Raw genomic sequence first — 26,901 nt, 5'->3', positions numbered from 1 at the left:
AGCTATTTGCTTGTAGGCTAGCCTATGCAATTTTGTCCATTAGAGTTTAGCCTAGAGCTAGGCCTACCACATTTTCAGTCATTGTCTGCATTTTATTTAATTAAAGTTTCCCTAAATTAGGCCTACTCAACACTATACCCAGGAGGATTCTTCTGAATGGTTCCCAATCAATGGGTAACCAATTCCTTTGGATATTGAAAAAAATATAACTCTCCTGACCATAGGATAGTTGCATTTTGACGGACAAGGAATTCGACGAATGAGAATTCAGAGATGACCGTAACTGCGCGAGATCCCACCCTCAATTTTATCCAATGGCCGTTGCGCTTACTGTGTCTGATGAACCAAAAGGCTTTCTAAAAACATCGACAGATTAAAATCCCGAAGTGTTTTTGTAGGCCTACTGTGCAGTAGGCGATCTTGTAGTATATAGCTTAGGTCTTCTGTTTCTGTCCTTTTTCTCTGTAACTCGGGAAACCACAGCGGAAGAATAGAAAATGGCTGCATGGGGCGTCAAAACATGGTGCAGAGAAAATATGAATCAGACACTGCTTTCCCCAATGTTTTGACACATTCGTAAAAACATATTGATGATAGCCTACAGTTAGCTGTTGTGTGGCAGTTTACTTAAATATGAGATTAATTAAGTGCTGGAGACAAATGCTGGGAAATGGCGAGACTATCTCTACGGAAACTTTCTGTATTCTGTCTATGTATTTCAGCATTTATTTTCCTTGTCATCACTTTCCAGGTAGGCCTAATGTTCCAGCTCAGGGATAACTTTTTGGTGTTTTTGAATGTTCAAATATCTCACTGAGATTACTTTATGTGCCGCAGCTGTACTTACTTCTTGTCTTTTTGGTACACTTAACCTAGCATACTTTTAGGTCTCTTCCTTGGTCTGCTCGAATTCTGACTTGCGCTTGGACTCTTCTCCTGCCTGGTATTTCTTTCCCTGCCCTTCCTTTTCAACCTTACTCACCAGCATACTTTAATTTATTTCTGTAGTCAGCAACTTTCCTGCATGCACTCTTTACTCTCACAAGACTCTTCACTACACCAACATTGCAACCCCTTGGAAACCCTAATTGATTGTTAGACTGTGTTGTCTTGAACATCTTTTTTTTTTACTGTAGGCTAGGCTATGAAACAACATCTAGTGTATTTCACTGTGAGCAAATGTTGGCAGAGATTTCTTTCTTCCTTTACACAGACTTACCTTTTCTTATTTTGCCCATAGGTGGCGGAGGAGTTGGGTCAATTTGATGACCCAGTACACAGATGGGAAGCGCAAGGCACTAGTGATTTGTTGACAGATGAGAAGATAGCCAGAAGCTCAGAGGGCCATTACCCAGTGATTGTGTGGTGGTCACCTCTCATTGGAGAGCAGGGACGACTTGGGGAGTGTGGGAGAAACAGATGCTTCTTCACTGTCAATAGATCCTACTATGCACTCCCCTCCACTCACGCGTTCCTATTCTATGGTGAGACAAACAAAATTTATTCTGACTGCTACGATTACAATGCATATGAATGCCCTGTCAATGCCTTTTAATGCACTTTTTAATGATAAGAAATCACTCAATATTACAGTTATCAAACAATATATTGATTTCAGAAGTTAAACCTGTTAAACAGTTTAGTGTTTCATAAAGTAAAGAAAAATACATGTTATTTGAGATCAGGAATGTTTTCTCTTTTTTTATCATAAATTAATGAATATTTTAGAAAACAGCCCTGGCTCCTCAACTCTAGTGGGAGTTCAAGCACAATTATCCCTCTAAGAGGCTCAGAGAGTGCTGTGCCTCTGAGCTGCCAATGCTTGTGCTTTTCCAGTAGACTTTTTTATTCTCATGCTAAATATAGGCTACCTAAATCCTAATTAAATATGAATAAATAAGCAGTACCATAAGTTATACTTTTGTTTCCCTATTGAATCAGGGCTACTTTGAAGTATTTAGATAATGTGTTGCAAATGCCAATGTGACATCCATGGCACTCTTCATCTCTTATGTTTCCATAGAAACCCCATATCCCATAGCAACATAAGGGGGAAATAAAGCCAGACACACAACCTATCAACACGTGTGTACTTTAAGGAAATTGTTGCTGTGTAAATTCTTCAATCAACATTATATGGTCAAATATTCCTTTTGAGAAGTTTATTGTTTATCAAAATGTCATATTAGCCCCAACAGTTGTCTGTTCTCAAGAATGGCAATGTATCAGCATAGTGCATGTTCTTCAGTTCTTCAGTAGTAAACAATAATTGTTGAGCTGACTTCTTAGTCTGGTTTAACTAGACCCGAAGCCACATCAAAAACTGAGTTGGGGGCAATAGGTGGATAGAGCCAGGCTAAACTTGCATAGGCCTATGCCTGTTTGTACAATGTTATTGACATTCAGAAATGTATATTGCAGTACTTTTGCCAGCAAACAGTATAAATGCTTGGGTACTTTGGTAAAAAGTATTATATTTTTAACCTGAATGTGTCATGGCATGGTACATTATTTTCAATGTTTTCAGGTAGTCACTCTGATCACAAAACTCAACACGGGTCACTTTGCATTTAGACTAACGATCAGTTTGAAGTTATACTGTATGAACTGGTTAAGCCTATTGATAAGGATGATGAAATAATGCAGTGGAGAGGCGAAATGGACACACTGGTCTTTGTCTTGTCTTTGCTTCATTACTTAGTCCTTCAAGTAAGACTGCCTTTACAGACATGTACTTTTTTCACTTTTCTCAACCATGCTAATGGATCATGATTGGACACAGCTGGTTTGACACCTACCCTGTACAGTGCTCTCTAATTGGCAACATAAAGAGATGGGAGGTTTCATCGAGATGTCTCCGTTAAGCGGTAGCTGTGAGAAACTCCTATCTATCAGAGACTTTTATTAGTGTTTCAAAAATAGCCAACCTTCACTGCTGTGGCAAGACTGAACCCACATAGCAACCGCCATCAAAGCCTGTTAAGGTTCAATCATTGACCTGCCACGGCAGAAACTTTTCAACTGACGTAAAGACATGCAGCTCTGAAAAACCATTAAACCTTAAAGGTTAGCTTCCATCGTTTCAATTGCACATTGTGGTGTAAACTGTGCAGTTAAAAAGGTGTTCTTGACAAGTAACCATGTATTGTTTTCATTCAAAAATGCCATTCATTCGTTTTCCTTTTTTTATTTCAACCAGGCACTGACTTGAATATCGAGAGCCTGCCTCTTCCTAGGCAGGAGCACCACCACTGGGCTCTGTTCCACGAGGAGTCGCCCAAGAACAACTACAAGCTGTTCCATGAGCCTGTTATCACCCTCTTCAACCACACAGCCACCTTCAGCCAACACTCCCATCTCCCCCTGGTCACTCAGCACCTGCAGAGCCTGGACAGCCTCACCTCCCACATACACCTGGTGCCCCTGGCCCAGAAAAACCATCTGAGAGCCAGGGTCCTGGCGCCGGTTGTGTACGTGCAGTCCGACTGCGACCCCCCGTCTGACAGAGACGTGTACGTGGCCAAGCTCATGCGCTACATCCCGGTGGACTCGTATGGCCAGTGCTTGCACAACCGCGACCTGCCCGCCCACCTACAAGAGTCCACTGCCATGGACGAGCAGGGATTCTACGACATCTTGGCCCGCTACAAGTTCATCCTGGCCTTCGAGAACGCCATCTGCGACGACTACATCACCGAGAAGCTCTGGAGGCCGCTGAAGCTAGGCGTGGTCCCTGTCTACTTCGGAGCCCCCAACGTTCGACAATGGCTACCCAGCAATAGGAGCGCTGTGGTAGTTAATCCAGACACACCACCAGAAAGACTCGCTGAATATTTAAAGAGGTTGGATGAGAATGACGAGGAGTATTTGACATATCTGGAGTGGAAGCGCAAGCGGGAGGTGACCAATGAGGTGCTGGTCTCAGAGATGAAGTATCGGCCATGGGGGGTGCAGGACCTCACCCAGAATAACTATATAGATGTGTTTGAGTGTATGGTGTGTGACAGGGTGTGGGAGAACATCAACAGACACAAACAGGTGTGTATATGTTTGTGTGTGTGTGTGTGTGTTGTATTAGTACGGAGCCCCTAAGGGGACATGAGCAAAAAAAAATCTAAAGTTTAGTTTCATGTGCTCACGTGAAACTTTCATGTGCTCACCTGAAACTTTCATGTGCTCACGTGAAACTTTCATGTGCGCACGTGAATGTGCGCACATGAAAGTTTCACATGAGCACATGAAAGTTTCGTGTGCGCATGCAAAACCTTTTCACATGAAACGTTCATGTGCGCACATGAAACTTTCACGTGAGCACATGAAACGTTCATGTGCGCACATGAAACTTTCACGTGAGCACATGAAACGTTCATGTGCGCACATGAAAGTTTCACGTGCGCACATGAAAGTTTCATGTGAAAAGGTTTTGCATGCGCACACGAAACTTTCATGTGCTCATGTGAAACTTTCATGTGCGCACATTCACGTGAAACTAAACTTTAGATTTTCTTTTGCTCATATCCCCTTAGGGGCTCCGTATATTAGAGCCCTTCAGTGAGAAAAAAAATGTTTGATGTTCAGGGGAGATGTGGCACATATTCCAGTCCATGTGGCCATAGAGATCGTGGCTCGATTCTGACCCATTGTCATATCCAAGTCCCACTCTATCTCTCTCTCTCTCTCTCTCTCTCTCTCTCTCGCCTTCACTTCCTGTCAACTGTATCTACATAAAGACAAAAGCCCCAAAACAATATTCTTCAAAAAACAATAAATGCCACATTCAGTTCATTGTGGCCCTATTCATAACATCACCCTTTGTATTGGAAGCATGAACAGCAGACTGAAGAATGTAGTGAAATAAATTGGACTTTTGGTAATTTTGTAAATGGCTGTGATTGTAGTACTTACTCCTGCATTTCTTTTTCCCTTTGCTGTTCTTGATTGTAGGGCCTACAATCAAAAACCTGGCAAGCGGAAGCAGACCACTTGAGATGCCCTCGACCAAGGCTTTTTGACTTTGATGTAGGTCCACCAAAAGGGTCGTCGTTGAGAAATATATGGAGGCCAAGTTATGACCAGTCAGTTAAAGAGGCCAAAGCAATGAGACGGTTAGTTGTAAAGAACAAAAACTTTACTGTTGCAGAATTTTGGAAAGAGGTGTTTAGCTTTTAACTGTATGTAGAATGGAGTTTGACAGTAAAGCTAATGACTTCTAATGTTTACCCTAAGGATTGTGCACATTTAGTTAATTGCATTAGTTGATTGTAAGACATATCATTTTTTTTATAATATTTGACAATGAAAAGCAGTATTACCAACACATTTTGCACTATTCTCACTAAACACTAATGTACCTCACATACTATGCACATTGGCTTTATCAGACAGCTGTGTTTTAACAGAACTGATCTCTTAAATGCTTTGAAATACACGTAAATCTGTTTTGTATTGTTGCTTTTTCACATCAAAATCATTCTTATGTAACTTCAATATAGTATAGGAAACTTCTATTTGAAAATAAAAACATTTTGTCAATATTTTTACTAAAACAGTCTGTATTTAATTTCTCTTCAATGATGTGTCCAGACACTACACCAAAGTGTATAGCTTCCAGTACAATGAGGCAGAAAATAAATGTGGGCAAACACCAGAGTATTCTGTAATAGAGCACTCTTGGTTATGGTCTTACAGATACAGTACCCTCCAGAATTATTGACACCTCTGCTGAAGTTGACTAAAAAACGGTATAAAAAAGAATCTGTTGGTGATTTATTGTAATCTCACAATGAAAAAAATTACGAAAAATCCAACCTTGAAGGGAAGCAATTTTTTAAAAATGGGAAATCTCAAAAAAAAAAAAAATGAAATATTAGGGGGCTGTCGTGGCATATTGGTTAGGGCTTCGGGCTTGGAACCGAAGGGTTACCGGTTCGATCACCGATCAGTGGGAACGGCTGAAGTGCCCTTGAGCAAGGCACCTAACCCCTCACTGCTCCCCAAGTGCCGCTGTAGCAAGACAGCTCACGTCTCCGGGTTAGTGTGTGCTTCACCTCACTGTGTGTTCACTAATTCATGGATGGGATAAATGCAATTCCTCTTTCTCTTTTGAACTGACTAAAAATCTCCGCCTCGTCACATAAATCTCCGTTTGTATCTCTTTAGATGCAAACGAACAAACAGAGTTCTCCCAAAAAAACGGAGGGGATAAAAAAAGGGGGGATAAAACCTCTGTTTGCATCTAAATGACCAGGTCAAGCGCAGAAAAACATCACCGGTTGTATCGTTTTCGTTGTTGTCTAAACAGGGTCTAAAATTGCTTCCTATCAAGGGTGTATTTTTCCCTTTTTGTTTTCATTGTGAGAGTACAATAAATCACCAAAAGATTTTTTACACCTGTTTTTAGTCAACTTTACCAAAGGTGCTAATAATTCTGGAGGGTACTGTAGCTATAACATTAGATTTGAATGCAAAGGACACATTCCAGAGGTTGTAACTGTAGTAAATTATATTTCCACTTGGGGGAGATGTTGTGCTCAGAATGTAACAGACATAAGGAGAGAAACCTGTTAAACATGGAATCGTCTCTTTTTGTCACCGTTTAGTTACTTTATGTTTAAGAGTATATAGTCCCTGAACGCTTACATTATTCCATAGAGTGCGTGTCTTCACTGTTAAAGGCCATGCGTATTTATTTATTTATTTATTTATTGTCTCTGGCTGGTAGATTATATTATTTTGGCTCGTACATGCAGTAAAATGAACATGAATGCAAAACCTGAATGTGAAAGCTTGTCATCTTTCACATTCTAGTTCACTTCTTGTGTGCAAATTTTAACTAAAGCCCACAACAAAAGAGTTGACTTGTCTGAGAGCAGTTCAGCTCAGTTCAGCTGAGTCTGCTTTGACAGCATCACAAACTTACTAAGGAGCCCTTAATGAAAAAGCTTGTATTCTGTTCAGTCCCCCCCATCCCCCTAGTGAAATCTAACTCCTGGCCTAAATCCCCCTGTGATGTGATGGCAGCCAGGACTCAATATGAACAGTTAATACTCTAAATCCAAATCCGACAAATCTCATTGTTCGAAAGTTCCGACTGCAGCAGTCAAAAACCTCCTCCGTCCCGCCAACGACACAACCAAACAAACATCTGGTCATTAGTTGTGGGGGTGGAGGTAAAGGGAAAGAAAGAGGCCTGCATTTTTTTTTTAATCCTTCTGAAATAAGACATAGATTGCAAATTATAGTCACAAAGATTATACTTGCATGATGACTGATATTGCACAACTGAGTGATATAATCTTTGAGGACATGTTTTGACGTGCACGGTGGTCACTCACTCTCAGGTCTCTTTGTGTCATTATGACCTACAAAAGCCCTTGATAAGAGCAGGAGTGGCCCCAGCAGTGGCGCGACTGGCTGGGGCACCTGCACCGTACGCAGGCGACCCGGGTTCCCGCCCCGTGGTCCTTTCCGGATCCCATCCCGACTCTCTCTCCCTCTCACTTCCTGTCAATCTCCACTATCCTATATAATTAAAGGCATAAAAAGCCCCCAAAAAAATATATACTGATAAGAGCAGGAGTGTGACGAGACCTGTGCGGAGTGCAGAGACAGCTCTACTACTCTTCACCTCTCACTCTCCGAGATGAGAGTGACTGATGGCAATCCAGCACACAGCCGCACACCCGTCTCTCCCGCTCCAGGTTCGGTTTGACCACATCACTCACTTTTAAGGGCAGAAGCTCCCAAAATCTATGGCTTTTGCCCAGCAGGTATAAGTGAGTCTTTTGCCCTGACTGAGCAGTCTGTGTGTGCTCCTCCTAAGGCTGGCTCGCTGCAGGAGAGTTATTTTTACCAGTGGGAAAGTGGGAAATAAAATATGAAGCTATTAATGTTTGTCACAGTGCCCCAAGCCTCTCATGCACACTGCTACTCTGGTGTCTAATATATCACTGTAACTGACACCGCCTAATATTTGTTTAGCAGTAACACAAGTAAAGTTTTATTTCATTGCAGACATACTTTGCATACATTCAGTATAATTTTAAGAACACTTTTGTATTCATCTACAGCATTTATTGTTTTGTTACTCAAAACACCAATTATATTATGTCCACATAAAATGGAAAACTTTTTTCCTTGAAGGTTACATACAAGAGGAGGACTGCTATGACGGCAAAAATGACTGCAGGTTAATTGGAGTCCCACCTGTGACCGTGATGCCCGCACATTTATTGTTCAGACAGAGCTGTTGAACATCCCACAGTGAGGCAGCTGGTGGAGCATCCACATCAGCGGGACAGCGAGTGTGATTAAAGAACGCACTTGACATTGTATATCATTTGACGACCGATGGAGAACTGTTGGCATGGTGTGGACCAATCTAGGCATTGCGGCATGGTGTCATAAGGAGCAAGCCTGTGTGGCACTGGCAGATCAAGATCAGTGATTTTATTCTCATCATTATTCATATCATTATTACCTTTGAAACCCAGCATGGTCTCCCAAGCATCTGCTCCGCCATATAATAAGGCACTGACAAAATACACCTTACTCCAATGTGTGTGTGTGTTCTATTTTGAAAAAAAAAAAAAATGTTAGTTCAGCTGTTGAGGTGCTTGGAACTTTTTTTTGTAATGGTGGAACTCTATGGGAAAGAACACTCAGATTCATTGTTTTAACTCTTATATTCTAAATAACCCACAGGACTCCCTCAAAGCAAGGTGTCCTTGGCACGTGCATTGTATGGAAGGCAAGAAGTCTCTCATAGATGGACTTTCTCAGATTTTTGATTAAAGTTTATATTTTTCTGTACACCGGATACTATTTACAGGCTTTCACTTGATATTTGTCCTCAATCATGTGGCAAATGCCTAAATGCCAGGAGGTCCAAACACTCAATTCTGTGAGTTTATGTAGTTATTTTTTGAGTGGTGCTGGAATCGATTGCCTTTCCTTCTATGGTTTTCTCTTGTGCCTCTCCAGTGAGAGGGAAGTTAGAGGCAAGAGAGAAATAGATGAGAAAACAGATAGAAGTTGCATCATGAAAACAATTGATTCTTTTCTCTTTCATTCTCTGTGATAACTGTCAGACATCTTTTTTTTTACACATGACACACATATTGCTTACAGAGCAATAGGCTTTCATAAAGGGAACCACAAAATAAGAAAACAAACAAAACCCAACTGTACTGCTTTGGTTTGCCAGGGAGGAAGACATCAGTAAAACACAAAATCCTGTTTGATTTTGTTCTAGAAAGAGTCAAAGGGTCATTATCATAGCAAAATTATTTGCAAATGCATATTGAGTGTTGTGTGTAGATTGATAGATATGTATACTTTATTGATCCCCAACGGGAAATTCAAGGTCCCAGTAGCTTAAGACACACACACAACACTACAACATAAACAGGATGATAAAATAACAAATCCACATGACTAAAAATAACAGTAAAAGATACTAAAACAAGGATCCACATGAATGTACTAAGGATGCCGCATGAGGCGCTTGCAGTGATAGGGCAGGGACTGACCCTGTGATTCAGTATGTGGTAAGGTGCTCAATAAGGTGTGTGTCATGGTGGTAGTGCAAATAAGTCCAACAGTGCAGGGTTAAAGTCTAGCGACCAGCAATAAATATGGACAATATAAGAGACCAGCACTAAATATGGACAATATAAGAGAAAAATGTAAACATAGTAATATAACAGTTATAGTATAATTATATGGACATATAAGAGAAAAATGTAAACATAGTAATATAAAAAATTATAGCAGCAGTGCAAGGATAGGTTTGAAGTAATAGGGTATCAGCCATTGGTCAAGTATGAAGTTAAACCACAGTCCAGACTGGGGGATGGAGGGAGGGGTTGTGCATGTGGGCTAATATAGCCAGTAAACAGTGTAAGCAGTAACACAGTGGGCCAGTGGACAGTCAGTACACAACATTGTTATAGTAGACAATCCTGCAAATATTTACAGAGAGATTAATGGCTCAGTGGCTAAAATTGTCTAGCTATAGCCTACCAGTAGAATTTGTCCCCATCATATCACAATACAAATGGTATACTGTAGCCTGATTAATGACATGTTTAGCCTATCTACATAGAGTTAATTGTTGCTGATGGTCAGGAGAAGTTTTACGATTTTACTGGAGCAAACCGGAAAGTCTGGCCCAATTGGCCTCCAGGATTCCCTTTTAAAAGTAAGTTAAGGCCGATACGGCAATATTGTGAGCTCTGAGTTCGTTGGGGACGGGAGAGAATCCAGACAGACCTGGAGATTAACACTCTTGCAAGAACTCTGACTGTCATCATGATTCCCTTGCCAGAGTGAGTTGTGACGAGGTGCTTAAAACGGCTAAATACCCATCCCCTATTTTAACCTGCAGAGTGCAGCAGCTCAGACAGTTCAAATTTGAACTGTTCTCAAAGTAGCCTACGGACAGATTGGCTTGTCATCTCTCCCTCCTCATCTACCCGCCAGTGCTCCACTGCCTGAGCCGCAGTGGCATGATGCTCGAGACGCACTTATGATGCTGATCTGCGGTCTCTTTTAGCTCCCCACACGCTTTTGCCCTGTATATCAGCAGGCTCATAAGGGGGGAACGTGGAGTTTTCTTGGTATCAGGGGAGGCCCATATGCCTAGCTAACCCATTTTTATTTGGACCGAATAGCCTACTCAACATTAGGCCTACTCACCAAACTAAAATTATAAATTAGATCAAATTATAGTTATCAATTATGTAAGGGATAATATGTCCGCCGGTAATTATGTAGGCCTAAGGGATAATGTACCTATTGTCCGCCAATTATCAGAAAATAAGTCCCGACAGGGAGAACAGAACCCCGACGCGCAGCGGAGATTAAAGATTCATTGTGTTAGGTTTCTTTTCTCGTTTTGGCAAGTAGCCGTGTAATAAGCGGGATAATGTATTGTCCGCCGGTAAGGTAATTATCAGAAAATAAGTCCCTTCAGGTCGACGCAAAACCCTCCGCTGAGCGTCGGGGTTCTGTTCTCCCTGTCGGGACTTATTTTCTGATAATTACCGGCGGACAATACATTATCCCTTACATAAAATATTTGATTTGTTGATGCTTTCTTGGAGGAAAACCCTCTCCCATGTCTTATTTTTTGTTAACTGTTCGCAACTGGTGGTCCACCGACGACCACGTTGGTTAGGACCGTTAGGACCCTAGGATTGATGCCACCAGGGGGCGACTCAATTAAGAGACCGGGCTCTCGTGCCGAGAAATGGTCTTTCGCTCATGGCTGCAGTCGAGGGAAGGCTGATGATGGCAGCTGATTCACCGAGGTAGTGTTCATGTTGTTGCTGTAATTCATTTTTGAAAATAAACGTTAGCATTTCTTGTGCACCAGGTGGCATTTTAGATAAATTAAACGGAATTAAATAGGGTTCCAAGTTTAACGTCGTGCTAAGCTTTATCTTAGCTGAAAATAGTGTTGCTGACTACAGTTAGCTAACGTAGCATCTAGATAGCTAGCAGAAGGGGTAACGTTAGCTTAACAACAGTAGAAGCTAGCTGACAATAATTCTTAAGAACTATTAAGTTCATTAGACATTAGACATTGTTTTACAATTTAGATAAGGTAGAGACTGAGTTAACTGTTTTTTTGTATACAGTAGCTTAATTTATATTTGGCCAAAGTACTTGCTTTGTTGAATTGCACCAAATTCAAGAGTTTAGCCCAAGTTAACTTTAGTGGTAACTCCAGTGGCACTCATACTGTATTAGCAGGGCAGATAAAAGCTAAATTGAATTTGTGTTTCATTAAATTGGGGCAAAAGGTTATCCTAAACTAATCTTAAATAATTCATTTATGGTTTGTCACAGATGTTTTCCTGGTCTTTTCAGGGGAAAGCGGAGGTATGCAGATGCAAACCCACCAGGAATGGCCACACCCAAATCTATCTGTTTCCAGTTTTATGCCCTTCCCTGTCCTGCAACTGTGACTCCAAAAGAAGATGAAGAGCTTAAGCTTCGTCAGGCAGGGCTCGGCATGAGAAGGGTGTCATTGCCAGAAGATGCAGATCATGTGCAGGTCAGGTGCATTGCTGCACCATACTGTAAACCAGTCCGGATGTAGTTTCCCATAGCATAGTATAGTTGACAGTTAGTTACAATACAACCATCCAGACTTGTCTTAAAGGTCCCCTCTGATGAAAATGTTGTTGATAACCTTAAATATTTCCATATAGTAGGTTTAATATGTGTTACAAGATAATGAACAAAATATGCAGTCAGTGTCACGACCAAGTATTTCTGGTTCGGATCTGCAGTGAGATTGACAGTCTCAAAATATAAATCAAACAGCCCATGACTTCTGCATGATAGAACAGTGAAGGAATCAGTCCTGATGACTTGCGAGTGGGGGTTTCCAATAACTTTAATTGCTATTCTCTGACTATAAACTATATGTGTAAATGTGTCACAGAAATTAACAAAAATTAGCAATAACTAGGTGTAAATTATTAGCCATGTGAGTTTGTTGTAATGAACAGTTTGAAAATTAGTGTTTGCCTTGTTACTATCTTTCTATAGATAGCTGACACACTCTGCACTGAGTACCCTAAAATCCATACACTCAAGGGCTCCTGGAATTTTTACAAAGCTGCAGGTAAACACACACACAGAGCTAATGATTAGCACTTAATTAAAGGAGAATTCCTGCAATTTTTTACATAGAGCTCAGTTTCTCAAAGTCACCGAGCAAACCTGAAAACAATCGGTTCTATCATGCTTGAGTTGCTGCAGCCAACGGTTAGAGCTACCAGCAACAGTGCTACTCTGGGGGCATGTTCATGAGCCCCTTTGTTCATGTCCCCAGATTGTAGCACTGTAGCTGCCTGGCAGCTCTAGCTGTTGGCTGTAGCAACTCGAGCTAGGTAGAATCGAATGTTTTCTTTTTTTTTTTAACCGACAGTACTCTTTGATCTCGAGAAACAGAGATCTATGCTGGAATTCTCCTTGCAGATGTTGGCAACCTACATATGCATACACGGAAACCTAAATATGTATACATTTTGTTCAAGTGCTGTAAGAACATGGCTTTCATGTTTTGTTATTTCCAAGCTAGTTTTAGTGCTGCCATTACACTGTTAAAATGTATTCCTGCTACACCCTAGTCATGTCATCAGCAAACACTTCATCAGTGTTGACTGAGATTTGTATGTTTCAGGGGGAAGAGGAAGAAGGCGGCTAACAATAGTCAGCCCCCAGGTGGAGGGGTATACAGCCTCACAGCTGAAGAGAGCATCAAATAGCGGGAGAATCATGTTGTACATAGTCCCATTACGAGGCGTATTAGATGATACCCCCATCGCCAAAAGAACCTTGGTATTTCCAAATGGAACCTGTGGAATTTGTGACCAGACAGTGCCATTATCTCTTTTGGCCTCCCATGCTGAAAAATGTAGAGAAAAAAGTAGAGAAGACATTGAAGTAAGTGGCTGCTTCTTACATCTCATCCAGTGCTCAAGATAACAACTTGAATTGAGTGAAAGTTTTTTGTTTGTTTGTTTGTTTGTTTCATTTTATTTTAGGATGAGTACCAGGACACAGACGAAGAGTGTATGTATGACTCATCAAATTCTCTCACGTCCACAATATCCACATCCATGGAGGATGTAAGTACTCAAGTTGCTTTTCTTCTCCTTCCTCATCTTCTTGTTATTGTTGCTGGTTGTGTCATAATAATAAGGAGATCATGTTTTGCATATTGTGTCTGAGTATGTTGTTGGAGACAGAGATAGACTGAGTAGAGTAGATTGACTGTAAAGAAATATTTGAAAAGTTGAATAAATTGCACTGCCTTAACAACATATTATTTTCCCATCTATTTTGTGAAGATGAATGCGTGGTCCACCTCTCCGTCATCCTCATGGTCTTCCTCCCCCGTCTGTTGCGTGGGTATTCATACAAGGTGACTCTTTACAGATGTTATTATGAACAGCAAGAATAGCCGGTAACATTTTATATGAATACCATGTCTGTCTATATGACTCATGCATAGGCCTGTCGCGATATTCAATAAATCAATTAATCGCATGATAATTAAAATTAGCTCGATAATTTTTCTGGCCGCGATAAATGCCGTTTGCATCCTTGTTTGTTTTCCTCATCTCTCTCTCTCTCTCTAGGGTCCTTAGAGTAACGATGAGTGAACCCTCATGTCAGTCACTTGTCAGTCGCATGGTGTGTGGGGAGGCGGGACTACTGGCGTAGCCAACCACAGAGTGCAGCTAAAGGGCCGCGTGAGAAGTATACCGGTAGGCACTAGGCAGAGAGAAAGCTAGTTGCGAGTTCGAGTAGGCTACGCCTAATTAAGACAAAAAAGATGGAATTGGTTTCTAAGCCAAACGCGGCAGCTGCAGTGTGGGAGCATTTCGGATTTAAACCGAATGCCCATGGTGAACCACTGAACGTGTGCGAGTCGAGTGTCGCATTTGTTGGAAAACAGTCGCAATTAAAAGCGGCAACACAACAAACATGCATATGCATCTAAAACACAATCATCCGCTGCAGTTTTCCCAGTTGGGGAAAAAAACAACAACAAGTGGGCCGTCTTCCTCTTCCCGACAGAGCACAGTCACTGGGGCGTTTAGTCGACAAACAAAGTACAAACAGGACAGTGCGAAATGGATTACACTCACAGACAGTGTAGTTCGCTTCATTGCTAAAGAGATGCTTAAAGAAAATTATCTCAGAACGACAATATTATCACTTATCGCAATCATTTCTGAGACAATTTATCGTTCAGCAAAATTTGTTATCGTGACAGGCCTACTCATGCATACAGCCAATATATTGCGATTATCAGGAATTCTGATTGTTATACTCACTTACAAACAAGCATGAGACTCAATTATTATAATGACTTATTTTTGCATATCTTGTTATGAATGTACTGTATGCTTAAGGCATTGTAGACATTGTCTTCATAAAACGTGTTGCCCAATAGGCCAATCAATGTCAAAGTCTGCCAAACCTGATTTTTATTTGCAGCATCCATGTCCATAATAATGCTGAAGCCCCGCTTCCTCAGCAGCAGTGCAGTAGTACAACAGCAAGCACATCAAAGGTTGCACCAGAGAAAGGTAAGGAGAAATATTACTGTGTTCCTTTTTCCTTTTTGTTCCTTTGTGCAAAATGTTACACTTTCTTTCAGCATGCCCCTACATTTACGTTTTTGTCTCTATTTTTGATTTGTTGTAATGCTAGGTTAACATAGCTTGGTCCCGCCTGCCTAGCTCATTTTCACTTCACTGAGATACTAGTCTGGCTCCATTCAATATGTTTATGTTTCCCTCAGCCACCATGATGATCATTAAACAATTAGCGACAAGAGGGGATGACGTTAGTTTCAAAATCAAGATTGTCTGTGGTAAACGGTAGTAGCAATGCCTGAAAACATCTATCTATAAAGCAAGAAGCGTCTGTGTGTCTGTGTGTGTGTGTCTGTGGCACGCATATCTCGCTGACCGTTTGTCAGACTGACCTAAGATTTCGTATGTGGCTCGCGCGTGGCACAAAGGTGTGCACTCTCGATTTTGAAGATTTTTGAATGCATATTTCAAAATATGCTTATATACAGTGGGCAGTGCTTCGACTTGGCCAGCTTCACTCGCGGTCCGCGCGTGGGATCACGTGGTATCACGCGACTTTAATTTGTATTTTTCCAGTGAGACGCTGCAACAACCCAAACAACCGGTAGATGGCTCAAGTGAGCAGGGTGTCTCGTAAAAAGAAATGGAGCCTGGAAAACCCTACACAGACTTCACTACAGACTTTAGCAGACTGGTTTAGAAATAATGTAATTGCCAGAAATATGCCTGCCCTGCCCTAATAAAGAAATATTTGGTTAACTGCGAGTGAATCCCGTTTGCAGCCGTAGAGACGCAGGAGAAATTAAACATTCTGGTTTTCTCCGAGTGCAACGATGATAGACAGACATCATTTGGACAAAATATAGAGTATTAACCTCCGTTGCTCAGCCAAATGCCTTCCTGTTATGTCCTGTTATCACGGAGTTACAGGCGATAAACGATTTTTGATGGTCACAAGTTTACTTCATTAGGGACTGTTCGTTATTTATTTAAGGGGCTACCGGAGGAGTTTTGGGAGCATTAGTCCAAAAAGACGTGACCCTCCCTCGCCAGCAATACATTTTTCTATGACCCTCCAAAGTGATTATGAAAAAATCACTGTCAACTTTTTCCGGGTTTATCGCCTACTGTATTTTAACGTTTTCACATATTTGGCCATAAGCCGTTTATCATAGGCTATCACGAAACCAAACTACAAAGGCGAACACTTTAACAGGGGGAATTAATTGGGCATGAATCATGCTGAACGCTATTTCGCTACCTTAGAATAATAAGGTTCTATCTGCGTTTTGAGTAGGTACAACCGGGACGATTTGAAACGGGGACGAATGAAACATTCCGGTTTTCTCCGAGTGCAACGATGATAGATAGTCACCATTTGGACAAAACATGGAGCATATTAACCTCCGTTGCTCAGCCAAATGCCTTCCTGTTACGTCCTGGTATCACGGAGTTAAGCGATAAGCGATTTTTGATGGTCACAAGTTTACTTCATTAGCGGTTTATTTTTTTGGATTATTAAAGAGTGTTTTTCATTTAAAGGTTTGACTTCGTGCTTATTCAGTAAAGCATTTAGTGCTCTCCCCAATCCCAGACGTTCACATTGCATGTTTGTTTGTAATGGATGCAACCGCGAGATAGGCCATGCGTTTGACAATGAGTTGTTAACAGAACCAAGACATATAGCCCAGCAGCAATCTAGGGACTGATCGTTATTTAGGCTATTGAAGGGGCCACCGGAGAAATTTTGAGTGCTTTGGAAGTTGCATGACCCTCTCTTGCCTGCTAGAAATTGTTCAATGACCCTCCGACAGCATTGTTAAAAAAGACATGACCCTCCCCTGCCAATTGTCTTCCGCCCGCGCCACAGCCACACACTTTGTGATATCGTTCTTAAATCAATCTTTCCCCTGAGCTTGCATGCTACCAGTGCTTCCTTTTCAAATGTGTTGCGCCTGTTTGCACAATTTCACAAATAATCATATGTGATTAATAGTATGACAAATAATCCCTGTGCACGGGGACCGAAACAATGCATGCCAACTTTTTCCGTGTTTATCACGTATTTTAACTTTCCCCGCTGTCTTGCCGTTTTAATGTTTTCCCGTAGAATATCCCATATTTTAATACTCTCATAACAGCCCTGCCATCGGGCCTGTCTTGCCCTGTGTTGCCCTGTTGCTACCCCTTGCCCTTCCAACGAAACAGATGTCTTCAAATCATCGTTTTCCTTGCTTGAAGGCGAACTTAGAGTGATGTTAACCTATTTAAGTTTAACGGCGCGATTGTCGTGAGAGCACGATTCATTGGCGCTTGCATGTTCGGCCTTATGTCTACGTGCGCACCTGAGGCTACTCAGCTGCAAGAGAAATAATTTCCCCTGTTTGTATGTTCACTGCAAGTTGGCCTACCATAACTTACCAAATCTGCACTGTAGACTGGCTATTTATATTTTTCTGTGAAATAAGCAAATGTATTTGTTCAACTTTATGAAGCAGAATTACGCATAGGGTACTTGGAACATAATACATTTGACAAAGGACAGATGAATGTTGATGAACAGATGAACAGATGAAGACAAAATATTAACTTTCAGTGTTTTACGATGTCTTTGTCATGGGGACGTGTTTTTCCCCATGCATTTATTCTAGGTTACTGTCAGTGACTGCCGTGAGAGAAGCGGGTTTTGTGTTTCGTTCATGTCAGTGACTGACGAGAGAGAAGCGGGGTCTGTGTTGTGTTGTGTTGCGTTGCGTTAATTTATTTTCATTGGGCATACCGTGCCGTGCCGTCCACAGCTCTTCAGTTCTGACAAAGCCAAAATTACTCCTTTTGAAACAATGAGTGCAGGAAGCGCATTTGTATGGTTATATTGCTTGACGGGGGGGTGTCCCAAGCAGCTTTCAGCCATAAGGCTACTTTGAGAACATTTCAATTCACCCGACACTAATATTCAAAATGTTGAAAACTATTTCGGCATAGCCTATAAAGCAGTTTAATTAAATAGAATGTTAGTTGTAAACAAATGAGCTACTTGGTGAGGCTTGGCCTCACAGATGCGCTCGTGCCTTAGATGGCAGGATAAATCTTCACGATAGGCCTATTAACTAACCACCCGATTCACGTTGGCTGGGGGGAAGGGGGGCCATCAGACAATTGTGCCCAGTTAATCCGGCCCTTCCCCCAAAAAATCACACCTTCCCACCTCTGACAGCTTAAAAGAAGTCAAGAGGACTCCTTACTCACAGACCTATTCACAAACCTGCGGTTTTGAAATCCTATGCAGCTACAGGAGCTTCCAATCGCGAAGAAGCAATTTTGCATTGTAGGCATAACTAACATGCAATAACGCCGCCAACAACAACAAAAACTAGGCTAATCATTGTCAACATGTAAATTAAATGTAACATTATTGTGAATCAAATTAAAATGTTCTCTTTTGCAAACGTAGGCATAGTAACAGAATAATTTAATAATGTTACAAAGATACTACATCAATCCGTATGTTTCATTGGGCTACTAGGATATTTGTTTTGCCTTGATTCATTTAGGCTAGGCCTTTTTATTCAGGGGCCGTATTCACAAAGAATTTTAAGGCTAAAAGTAGCTCCTAACTGGCGAATTTAGGAGCAACTCCTAAAAATAATGGGCGTGTCACTCCTAACTTTAGGACTCCTATTTTTTTTAAGGTAGGCTACTGCATCAATCCATAGGCCTATGTTTCATTAGGCTACTAAGCTATTTGTTTTGCCTTACTCTTTATTCATTTAGGCTAGGCCTTTTTATTCAGTTATTAATCATCTTCCGTCCTTTGCACTACTTGTGTAGCGCACGCATTCTCCGACCTGTCACCTGTCAGTCATCATCGGAAGAGAGGTGTTTGGAATTCCCGCGTTACAATCGTCAGCCAATCAAGGTGGTCACTTCAGTCAAGCTCGTGCATGAGTAATGGCGTCATCCATAGCCACGAAGACTCACTCCTAGTTTAGGAGTTGTCTGAAAGGCTTTGTGAATAACTTTTAAGAGAAAACTCCAATCTAAAATCTTTAAGTGCGATTTAGGAGTAGCCTACTCCTAGTAGTAAGATAAAAGCCTTTGTGAACAGCCTACGGCCCCAGTTATTCATCATCTTCCGTCCTTGTGTAGCGCACGCATTCTGAGACCTGTCACTCATCATCGTAAGGGAGGTGTTTGGAATCATGCCCGCGTTACAATCATCAGCCAATCAGCCAATCAAGGTGGTCACGCTTGCCCATTTACCTAAATTAATGGTCGAATATTACTGATGATCATTGTTATTTAAGAACATGCAGTGTGCGTAGGGTACCAAAAACATCTTGCTCGTAAAAAAGCCTCATAACGCACATTCTGGCGGGTCTGTTATTTACTGTAGGCTGCGCAAACCACATGCCTTTATTTTGGGCAAGCCTGCATTCATTCATTCATTCAACCTTTATTTATTCTTGGAGGGTCATTGAGGGAAGCCCTCATTTTCAATGAAGCCGAAATTACAGAAGCGAAGCAAAGCGCTCCACAAAAAAGACAACATTCGAGGCCTTCTGTTGAAGAATTTTATATAAAGCCTGCGCTGACAGTAATCCTCCTGCCCCTGATAGGCCTACCACAGCTGTGGATAGTGTGGAATGTTCAAGTAATAACACAATCCAATGTGTGTCTCAATTGTCCCCCGCTGACCACCTCACACATTTCTCTAGATTTTGCAACGAACTTACATGACACAATGACATAAAATATGCCAGTTTTAGGACACAGAATAATGTTTGTAATGATACCAGGTAGGCCAGGTATTGTCGAAGGTGCATGGTGAAGTGAAATTCTTACTTTGGAAAACAAACATTTGCCGATATCATCGCCGATCATCAGAATATTGCAACAGATTCTGTGTTCTGGACTGTAGGTAACTTGTTAAGCCAGTGGTTCTCAAACTTTTATTTCATTCCCCACTTTGATCAAGGGGCATGACTGATGATAGTGGAGATAACGTGTTATCCCGAGGCTTTTGCAAGTCAGCATCTTCGACGGTAGTCTATTAAAAATATAAGTTTTCGATGTCCCAAACGGAGAGCCATACTTTATTGTTTTTAACGATCTCTATGCTACTCACAAAAATGTAGGCATGGGGACATGATTAAGTAGGTTATCCAACTGTCGTGTGTTAAATTATTGTGATTACGAGCCAGTGGTTTTCAAACATTATGCGTGACTCGGACATCTAACTAAAAGGCTCATATCGTCCTCGCATTCGCAAAATGAGGACCAGTGTTTTGTCAAATTGCAAATAGCTATTCGTTTTAACTATTTTTTTATGACAGTAGCCTACAAAAAGCACTTCATACTATCTTAATCTTGGAATATGGGGAGGGAAGTGGCGCGTCTGCAGTCAGCCAAATATGAATGTAATTCTGCGGCATAAAGCAGATGTAATTGTTTATTGTACAGAAAAATAAAAATGACATGTCAAGCAGTCAATTGACTACATTGCAGTCAAGAAGTAGGCCCTAGGGCAAATTAATTTACGAAACCAAAACGTGGGACATCGGCAACAACATTGTTTTCTGCAGAAGCCTACCCAAGGCTACAGATTAATTCTGAACAGTTATTTCTCTACTGGCTCAATTATCACACCACTGTTTTGATTTGCGTAGTTGCGTTAACCCCAACACTGACAATAATGTAGACAGCAAATTTCGATTTCAATTTTCGTGTAGTCAAGCCTTAAGCCATACCCAAGTAGCCTAAATCGAGGTAATGTTTAATTATGCATGATTTATTTTGTTATTGAATTCGTAGGCTGGGATTACTCTCGGCAACAATTATGTAAGGGACGGCAGGCAGAGCGATGTACAGTGGCAGAGCGACGCTCAGTGGCTGAAAGTGGTACTAAAGCTTCACGCAGCTTCACGCCGCGTAATGCGCGAATGAAGTGGTCATTTGAAAGCGATGCCCACTGTACGTAGGACGTTTATCGCTTCACTGCACTGTTTCCAAGGGGACCAGTTTCAGGGGAGCTCCACCCCATGGATCGTGTACTGACAGTTGCTAGCTAGGTCTCACTTTGATGATAGTCAGTCGCAATTTAAAGAACGGATTACTCGGGAACTGCTTGTGGGTTAAGATGCAAGATGATTATCATGTCTGACCTCAACAATAAAGACTCCCTGTATGCAGTTTGCTTGCATAAAATGATTACGTGGATTTTGCAACAACACGCCAACAAACACGGGTATGTAGTGACCACTCAAAATAAAAGTATGTGCAATAAACTGACGCTTCGAATAGCCCAGGCTACTTTGGACTTGAGACTTTGACTAAAACAAACAACAATTCTGACTGCAAGGTCCCAAATTGAAACAAGTGATGCCACATAGCTAGACAACAAGTGGCAGACTGAGCGACATCACTTATGCTAAAGACTGTTTTTGAGTCGCATCTTTGCAAATTTCAAACAATGATACATCATTCCACAAAATGGTTTGTCTTCAGTATTAGGAAGTTATTCAGTAAGCTTAATACACATTTAGCCTTAAGTCAAAACAGTTGTTAGGCTTATGTCATTCTGATCTGTAGAAATGTCACATGCAGCCATGCCTAAATTTATTACACATTTATTAGAGGCCACATTAATTATAGGCTAATATATTATAATATTCAGTATTCATTATTGAATGCTTAGCTGGAATGATGTTTCCCTATCATCCTATTTTTAAAGCAGGCATACAGGTTTTTTTCAGGAATGGCACGTTTGAACGGGCACAGCACTAGTAACAAAAATTGCAGTCGGAAGACAATGCCTACTGATAGCATTTCGATAGATAGATAGATACTTTATTGATCTCCAAGGGGAAATTCAAATTTGACGCGCGTCAAGTGACACTAAGGTTTAGAACTCAATTACTTTTAACAGAGCAAAGCCCACTGGGTGACGTCTGACACACTTTGACGCCAAAGTTTAGAAAATTGTTGCCAGTGGGCGTTGGCCTTTATGCAGCAAAGGTAAATACAGTTTCCTAACAGCTGATGTGGTTTATTATCAGTTTATTAAGGTTAGGTGAAGTAGGAAGTAATGTTAGGAATCCCTGATCAATGTGGTCAGGCTAGACCAATGATTTCAAAGTTAACACAAAGCCTATGCCCGTCACTATGCTAGGATTGGAAACATTTCCCAATGGAGAGTACCCAGACTCGTCACAAAGTGTAACAAAGTTAGTGAGTCTGGTGAAACAAGGCTAAGGTTTACATGCAAAATACCAACAATTTCTTTCCCCTGTCAGACTGGAAGACTGTTGTAGATCCCAGAAGAGCCTTTGAGCTTTTCACCCAGGAGCTCCTGAAGAACAAGAATGGGGAGAATAAATTTGTAGTGGACTTGAGGAAAGACAAGGAAGAACAGGACTGGTCCTACATGAGCTTCTATAAACGCAACAATGTGGAGTGGGCATTGCCATTGAGATGCACACTTGAAGGCGAGCTACACATAGTTATGTCTGTCCAATTAAAATAATCTCTCTCTTTCTGTTTTTTAGATTATTTTTTCCAAATGAGGTTATCGCTAATTTATTGCTATTATTTATTCTGTTTTATACCTTAATATACTAAAATATCTATCCATCCCATAGGTGATATTGCTCTAGGAACAGGTGTTAACCGACATGTTATGTCAACACTGATGCATAAGCTGAGAACTGGTTTTCTCCGGGATTTCGGTCAGTACTTACACTGCTTGCATATATTCTAATATTTAAAAAAATCAAAGTAAGTCTTGTTTGGCCTACTTCAGGACCAAGATGTAGACATGATTATAAGCCACCGTAAATGTTTTCTTTAATCAGCAAACGGTCCAATCACAAAGATTTTCGAGGGTCAGCCAGATCACTTGGTGCCTGTCAACTCTTTTGTGATGGTGGAGAGTGAGCTCTTCCTCATGGCGGGCCGAATGTTGGGACATTGCTTTTTGTATGGCGGCCCTGGTTTCCCTGGTCTGAGCCCAGCCATCAAACATGTTCTGTGCGGTGGCTCCATGGACACTGTCAAAGTCACACCTGAAGACTGTCCTAATTTGGACATCCGTGACACCATCCAACTGGTAAGCTTGAGAATCGTCATTGCATAATAGTAGGCCAAGTCTTTGATTTTTTTTCAACATTGTTCAAGAAATGTCTCTCAGTTACATAGAGAACTTTCAGAGAATTCTGAGAAATTGTAACATTCCGAACTTGTACAGTATTCTTTGAATTGCTTTTCGAAACGGACAAACCTTCTTAATCCAAATTTTAAACACTAGCTAATAAAACTGGCTTCGATTTTGTGGTAAATGCCTACAGAGGTCTGTACCACTGAATACTGAACAGCAGGGATTGAAAACTCTTTTGCAGGAAAGTAAGATCCTCTATGTGTGACTTGTATTACTGTAATGGCACCTTTCTTTCATTCTTCCTTCCCTTCCTCTTGTCTCTCCTGAAGTTGGCAGGAAATTCAGAACTCGTAGGTGCACAACGCGACAGTGTTGTCCGTCTTTGCATGGCGTGGGACTTACCGCCTCCAACTCCAACCAACAGGACATGGCTCCATGAGAAGATGCTCCTGCATGCGGTAAAACTGACTTAGTTTTTACATAATTTGGTCATGCAGATAATATTGGTGTTTTTGTTTGTCTAGACTTGCAATGCTTTTTCACACAGGTCCTGGAGCGATCAGATAAACAAGTGAAGCAATTACAAAAGGGACTGAAGGAGATTGGCATCTGGCCTCTTCTGTCCAGTAGAGAGGATGTGGTCAAGTTGCTTTTCCCTTGTGAGAAAGAGGCTGAGGTCACACCTCAGGTACAGGAGATATGTTTTAGGGTGTTTTCACATAGTCCTTTTTAAAAGAACTGAACTAAATTCACTAAAAGTTGACCAGAAAGTGGACCAAAACAAAAGGGACTCATTTTGTATGAACTTTAAGAGTTCATTTGAAAGAGGACTCAGGCCTATTTCTGGTGCACTTCAGCTCTGATGGGACCTTAGGCCCCGTTTACACGAAGGGAAGATGCAGATATTTTCCTGCGGTTTGGCCTCTCATTTACATGAAAACCCCGTTTTTATCACAGAAACGATTACTTCTAAAAACTCCGGGCAAAGTGGAGATTTCTGATAACGCTGGTTATGTGTTGTCGTGTCAACTAGGAGAAACGGGGTTTTAAGGTTCTCAAACGTCACATTCAAGCCAGAAAATGCTTAATGTCATGTGAGCGCCTTAGATTTACAGTTTGTTTGGCTACTGATCATGGATGCTATTAAGGTGGTACTCCTTTTTACATTTGTGCAAACGCTTTTGGCCTGTTTGCATTTGTAAATACAGTTCAAACGAGAAATAGGAAGTGATTTGTTGCTGTTGCTATTTTTTTCGGGATTCTGATTGGCTAACGTGGGATTGAGCTTCTCCTTACACTGCCACCGACACAGGTTTGGCATGCTCTTGACGGCATTTATACACGGGGAAACTTCTCTGAAAACTGACAGGTGTGCACAATGTTATTTTTGAAAACGGAGAGGGTGAAATGTCCATTTATGAAAATAGCCCGCCATGTATAGCCTACACGTAGCCTCAGTTTTCTTCCTGTTCACACTATAACTTCTCTGGATGTCTCAGACCTTACTGCTTGGATTATGGGCTATGTCGTTGCTCTGGGTTAGTTATGTATTTTCATAATCATTTATTAACAGGTTCAAATAATTATCATAACCCATGATTGGTGTGGTGGTTTGTTTCTATTTTATAGGGCTGTGATTAAAACAATGTATCTAATTGATTACATAATTAATCTAAATTAATCACATGCATTCATTTTTGCTATGAACGTATATTTCAATTCAAATTTTGCCAGATAAGTGAATCAAAGAATAGACTTTAAAGTTCGACGTGTCTTATCATTTCATTTCATTTTTTTGTATGGTAAGACACGTAAAATGCGTAAAGTGAACCTGGGGTACTTTGTGTTCACAATGCACAGATTAGGTGAACCGCACCACGGAATTCAAAGAGAGGGGTCTGAGTGTGGTTGGTGTGTTTAACACATGCACAAAAAATGCTGAGTCATCAATCATCAAAGTTCGTTTAGAAGGCTGAAAAGGACCAAGTGTGAAAACACCCTTAATATGTGAATTATCCATGAAAATGTCTTTGAAGCCCTCTTGAATATGTCCTCTCCAGTTACAAGAAGTCTTAAGACCTGTGTTTTTACTGTTGCAGATGATTCTTTCAAGCATTGCATGGCCTCCACTGACTCCAGATTCTGAGGATGATGACTATGACCTCTCTATTGAGGCCATTGCACGGATCACAACTTACTTCAAGATCTTTATTGGGCATGGTGTGTTTTCTGAACTTATTTACTAATGCCTTAGGTTTTTCCACTGTAAATCGTAAATGTAAATCAGGTTTGTAGGCCAATTGCACTTCCTTTCCTTCAATGCCATTTGTGTTTCCACTTGATTATTAAACTGTGAAAAAATGCAGTACCAGTCAAAAGTTTACAAGTATGCACCACCAACTCATTCATACGATTTCTTTTTGTTTTGACATTGTAGAAGAATACCAAAGACATGAAAAATATGATGAAGCACAAATGTCTTAATATATTTGTATCATATTATTATTTTAGCATATTAATTGAAACTAGCCTCATGCTTTTCAACTAAAATGGGTGAAAGAAAAGCAGCCAGTAAGTGCTCAATATGTATGTGAGCTCCCTAAAGAATGCTGGAAACCCATGCAAGGTTATTAGCCATAAACCTAAAAATAAATTTCTTTGTTTAGACTTTTCTACTTGCAAAAACGTTTTTTTTTTACTTTCATATAAGAATTATTGTTCTACAACATACACCAACAAAAATAAACAAAGAAAAAAATATCAATGAGTTGGTGTGTCCAAATGTTTGACTAGCACTGCACGTGTGATGCCGAGAGGACACATAGTGGACGCGTCACAGGCTTGTACTCTTCCTCTCAACAGCCTCTTCAGAGCAGCTGAAAGAACTGCTGTGTTTCTGGGTGGGCTGGGAAGTCCCGCCCCAGAAGCTGATTGTGAGGGTGGACGGTGGTCGCTTCCCCAGGGCCTTGACATGCAGTGAGACTCTAAGGTTGCCTGGCCATTACACCACCTACAAAGAGTTTGAGTCTGACTTGGTTGCTGCAGTTAGTACCTATGACACAGGGTTTGGTCTCGTGTAAGTTCTCGAGGGTTACATTTTATGAAGTCTGCCCTCAGTAGTTCCTTAAACAGTGTTAACAGTGTATATCACAGATATTATAGTAATGACATTACTTGCACACCTGTTTGTATGGTTCATCTATTTGTTTTTATGGCTGAGTTCACTGTCAAATTAAATGTTTAGCATTCAAACTGTTTGCATTAATTCCAGTATTGTGGCAATGTTGATTTTGAGATACTGACATTTATAAACATTCCAATTAATAAAGAATTGTATGTTTGGAGGAGTTGTCTCAAGACCTCACCCAGATGACATACTTAAAATGTAGCATTTCTCTTGTCACAAGGATAGATGACATTTGTATTGGGCACCATTTACAGGTGAAAATTAGGCTCATTAGATTTTATGAGAATGCATTGTGTAACTATAACAAGTACACCTTGACAATAATGTTCAAGCTATGCAGTTTATGAAAACAAACATTTCAAGAAATCAAGCATAGTTATACCCAATTCCAGTACGGAATGTACTCATGATTCAATCAAGTCAAATATATTGGCAGT

The 26,901-nt window shown here is 40.9% G+C and overlaps 2 protein-coding genes across 4 annotated transcripts; both read left to right on the top strand.

Moving 5' to 3' along the window:
- The first annotated feature begins 306 nt into the window (after positions 1–306).
- Positions 307–5,518, top strand: fut10 (fucosyltransferase 10). 2 transcript variants are annotated; one of them, XM_042060331.1, is made up of 4 exons: positions 307–523; positions 1,241–1,484; positions 3,200–4,038; positions 4,945–5,518. In XM_042060331.1, the coding sequence occupies exons 1-4, from the start codon at positions 506–508 to the stop codon at positions 5,167–5,169; spliced, it is 1,326 nt and encodes a 441-aa protein (XP_041916265.1). In that variant the 5' UTR covers positions 307–505; the 3' UTR covers positions 5,170–5,518. The 2 variants fall into 2 exon arrangements, with proteins under 2 accessions (XP_041916265.1, XP_041916264.1); XM_042060330.1 differs by having other exon boundaries at positions 308–751; positions 4,945–5,517.
- A 5,663-nt stretch (positions 5,519–11,181) lies between these two features.
- On the top strand, positions 11,182–26,529 carry LOC121680825. 2 transcript variants are annotated; one of them, XM_042060367.1, is made up of 14 exons: positions 11,182–11,312; positions 11,875–12,061; positions 12,562–12,637; positions 13,199–13,461; positions 13,563–13,646; positions 13,869–13,942; positions 15,025–15,116; positions 22,418–22,609; positions 22,763–22,849; positions 22,976–23,229; positions 23,607–23,735; positions 23,825–23,965; positions 25,377–25,497; positions 26,140–26,529. In XM_042060367.1, the coding sequence occupies exons 1-14, from the start codon at positions 11,266–11,268 to the stop codon at positions 26,355–26,357; spliced, it is 1,965 nt and encodes a 654-aa protein (XP_041916301.1). In that variant the 5' UTR covers positions 11,182–11,265; the 3' UTR covers positions 26,358–26,529. The 2 variants fall into 2 exon arrangements, with proteins under 2 accessions (XP_041916301.1, XP_041916300.1); XM_042060366.1 differs by having other exon boundaries at positions 11,210–11,312; positions 11,854–12,061.
- Positions 26,530–26,901: the final 372 nt, after the last annotated feature.

This window comes from Alosa sapidissima, chromosome 13 (assembly GCF_018492685.1).
Source record: "Alosa sapidissima isolate fAloSap1 chromosome 13, fAloSap1.pri, whole genome shotgun sequence".
NCBI classification, from domain to species: Eukaryota; Metazoa; Chordata; class Actinopteri; order Clupeiformes; family Clupeidae; genus Alosa; species Alosa sapidissima.
This window is presented reverse-complemented; position numbering and strand designations above follow the sequence as displayed.

Coding starts and splice junctions, on each gene's coding strand:
- fut10 (XM_042060330.1), top strand. CDS start 671: ATGGCGAGACTATCTCTACGGAAACTTTCTGTATTCTGTCTATGTATT. Junction 752..1,240: donor TCCTTGTCATCACTTTCCAG/GTAGGCCTAATG, acceptor TTTTGCCCATAG/GTGGCGGAGGAGTTGGGTCA. Junction 4,039..4,944: donor ACATCAACAGACACAAACAG/GTGTGTATATGT, acceptor TCTTGATTGTAG/GGCCTACAATCAAAAACCTG.
- LOC121680825 (XM_042060366.1), top strand. CDS start 11,266: ATGGCTGCAGTCGAGGGAAGGCTGATGATGGCAGCTGATTCACCGAG. Junction 22,610..22,762: donor ATTGAGATGCACACTTGAAG/GCGAGCTACACA, acceptor TCCATCCCATAG/GTGATATTGCTCTAGGAACA. Junction 23,966..25,376: donor AGGCTGAGGTCACACCTCAG/GTACAGGAGATA, acceptor TTACTGTTGCAG/ATGATTCTTTCAAGCATTGC.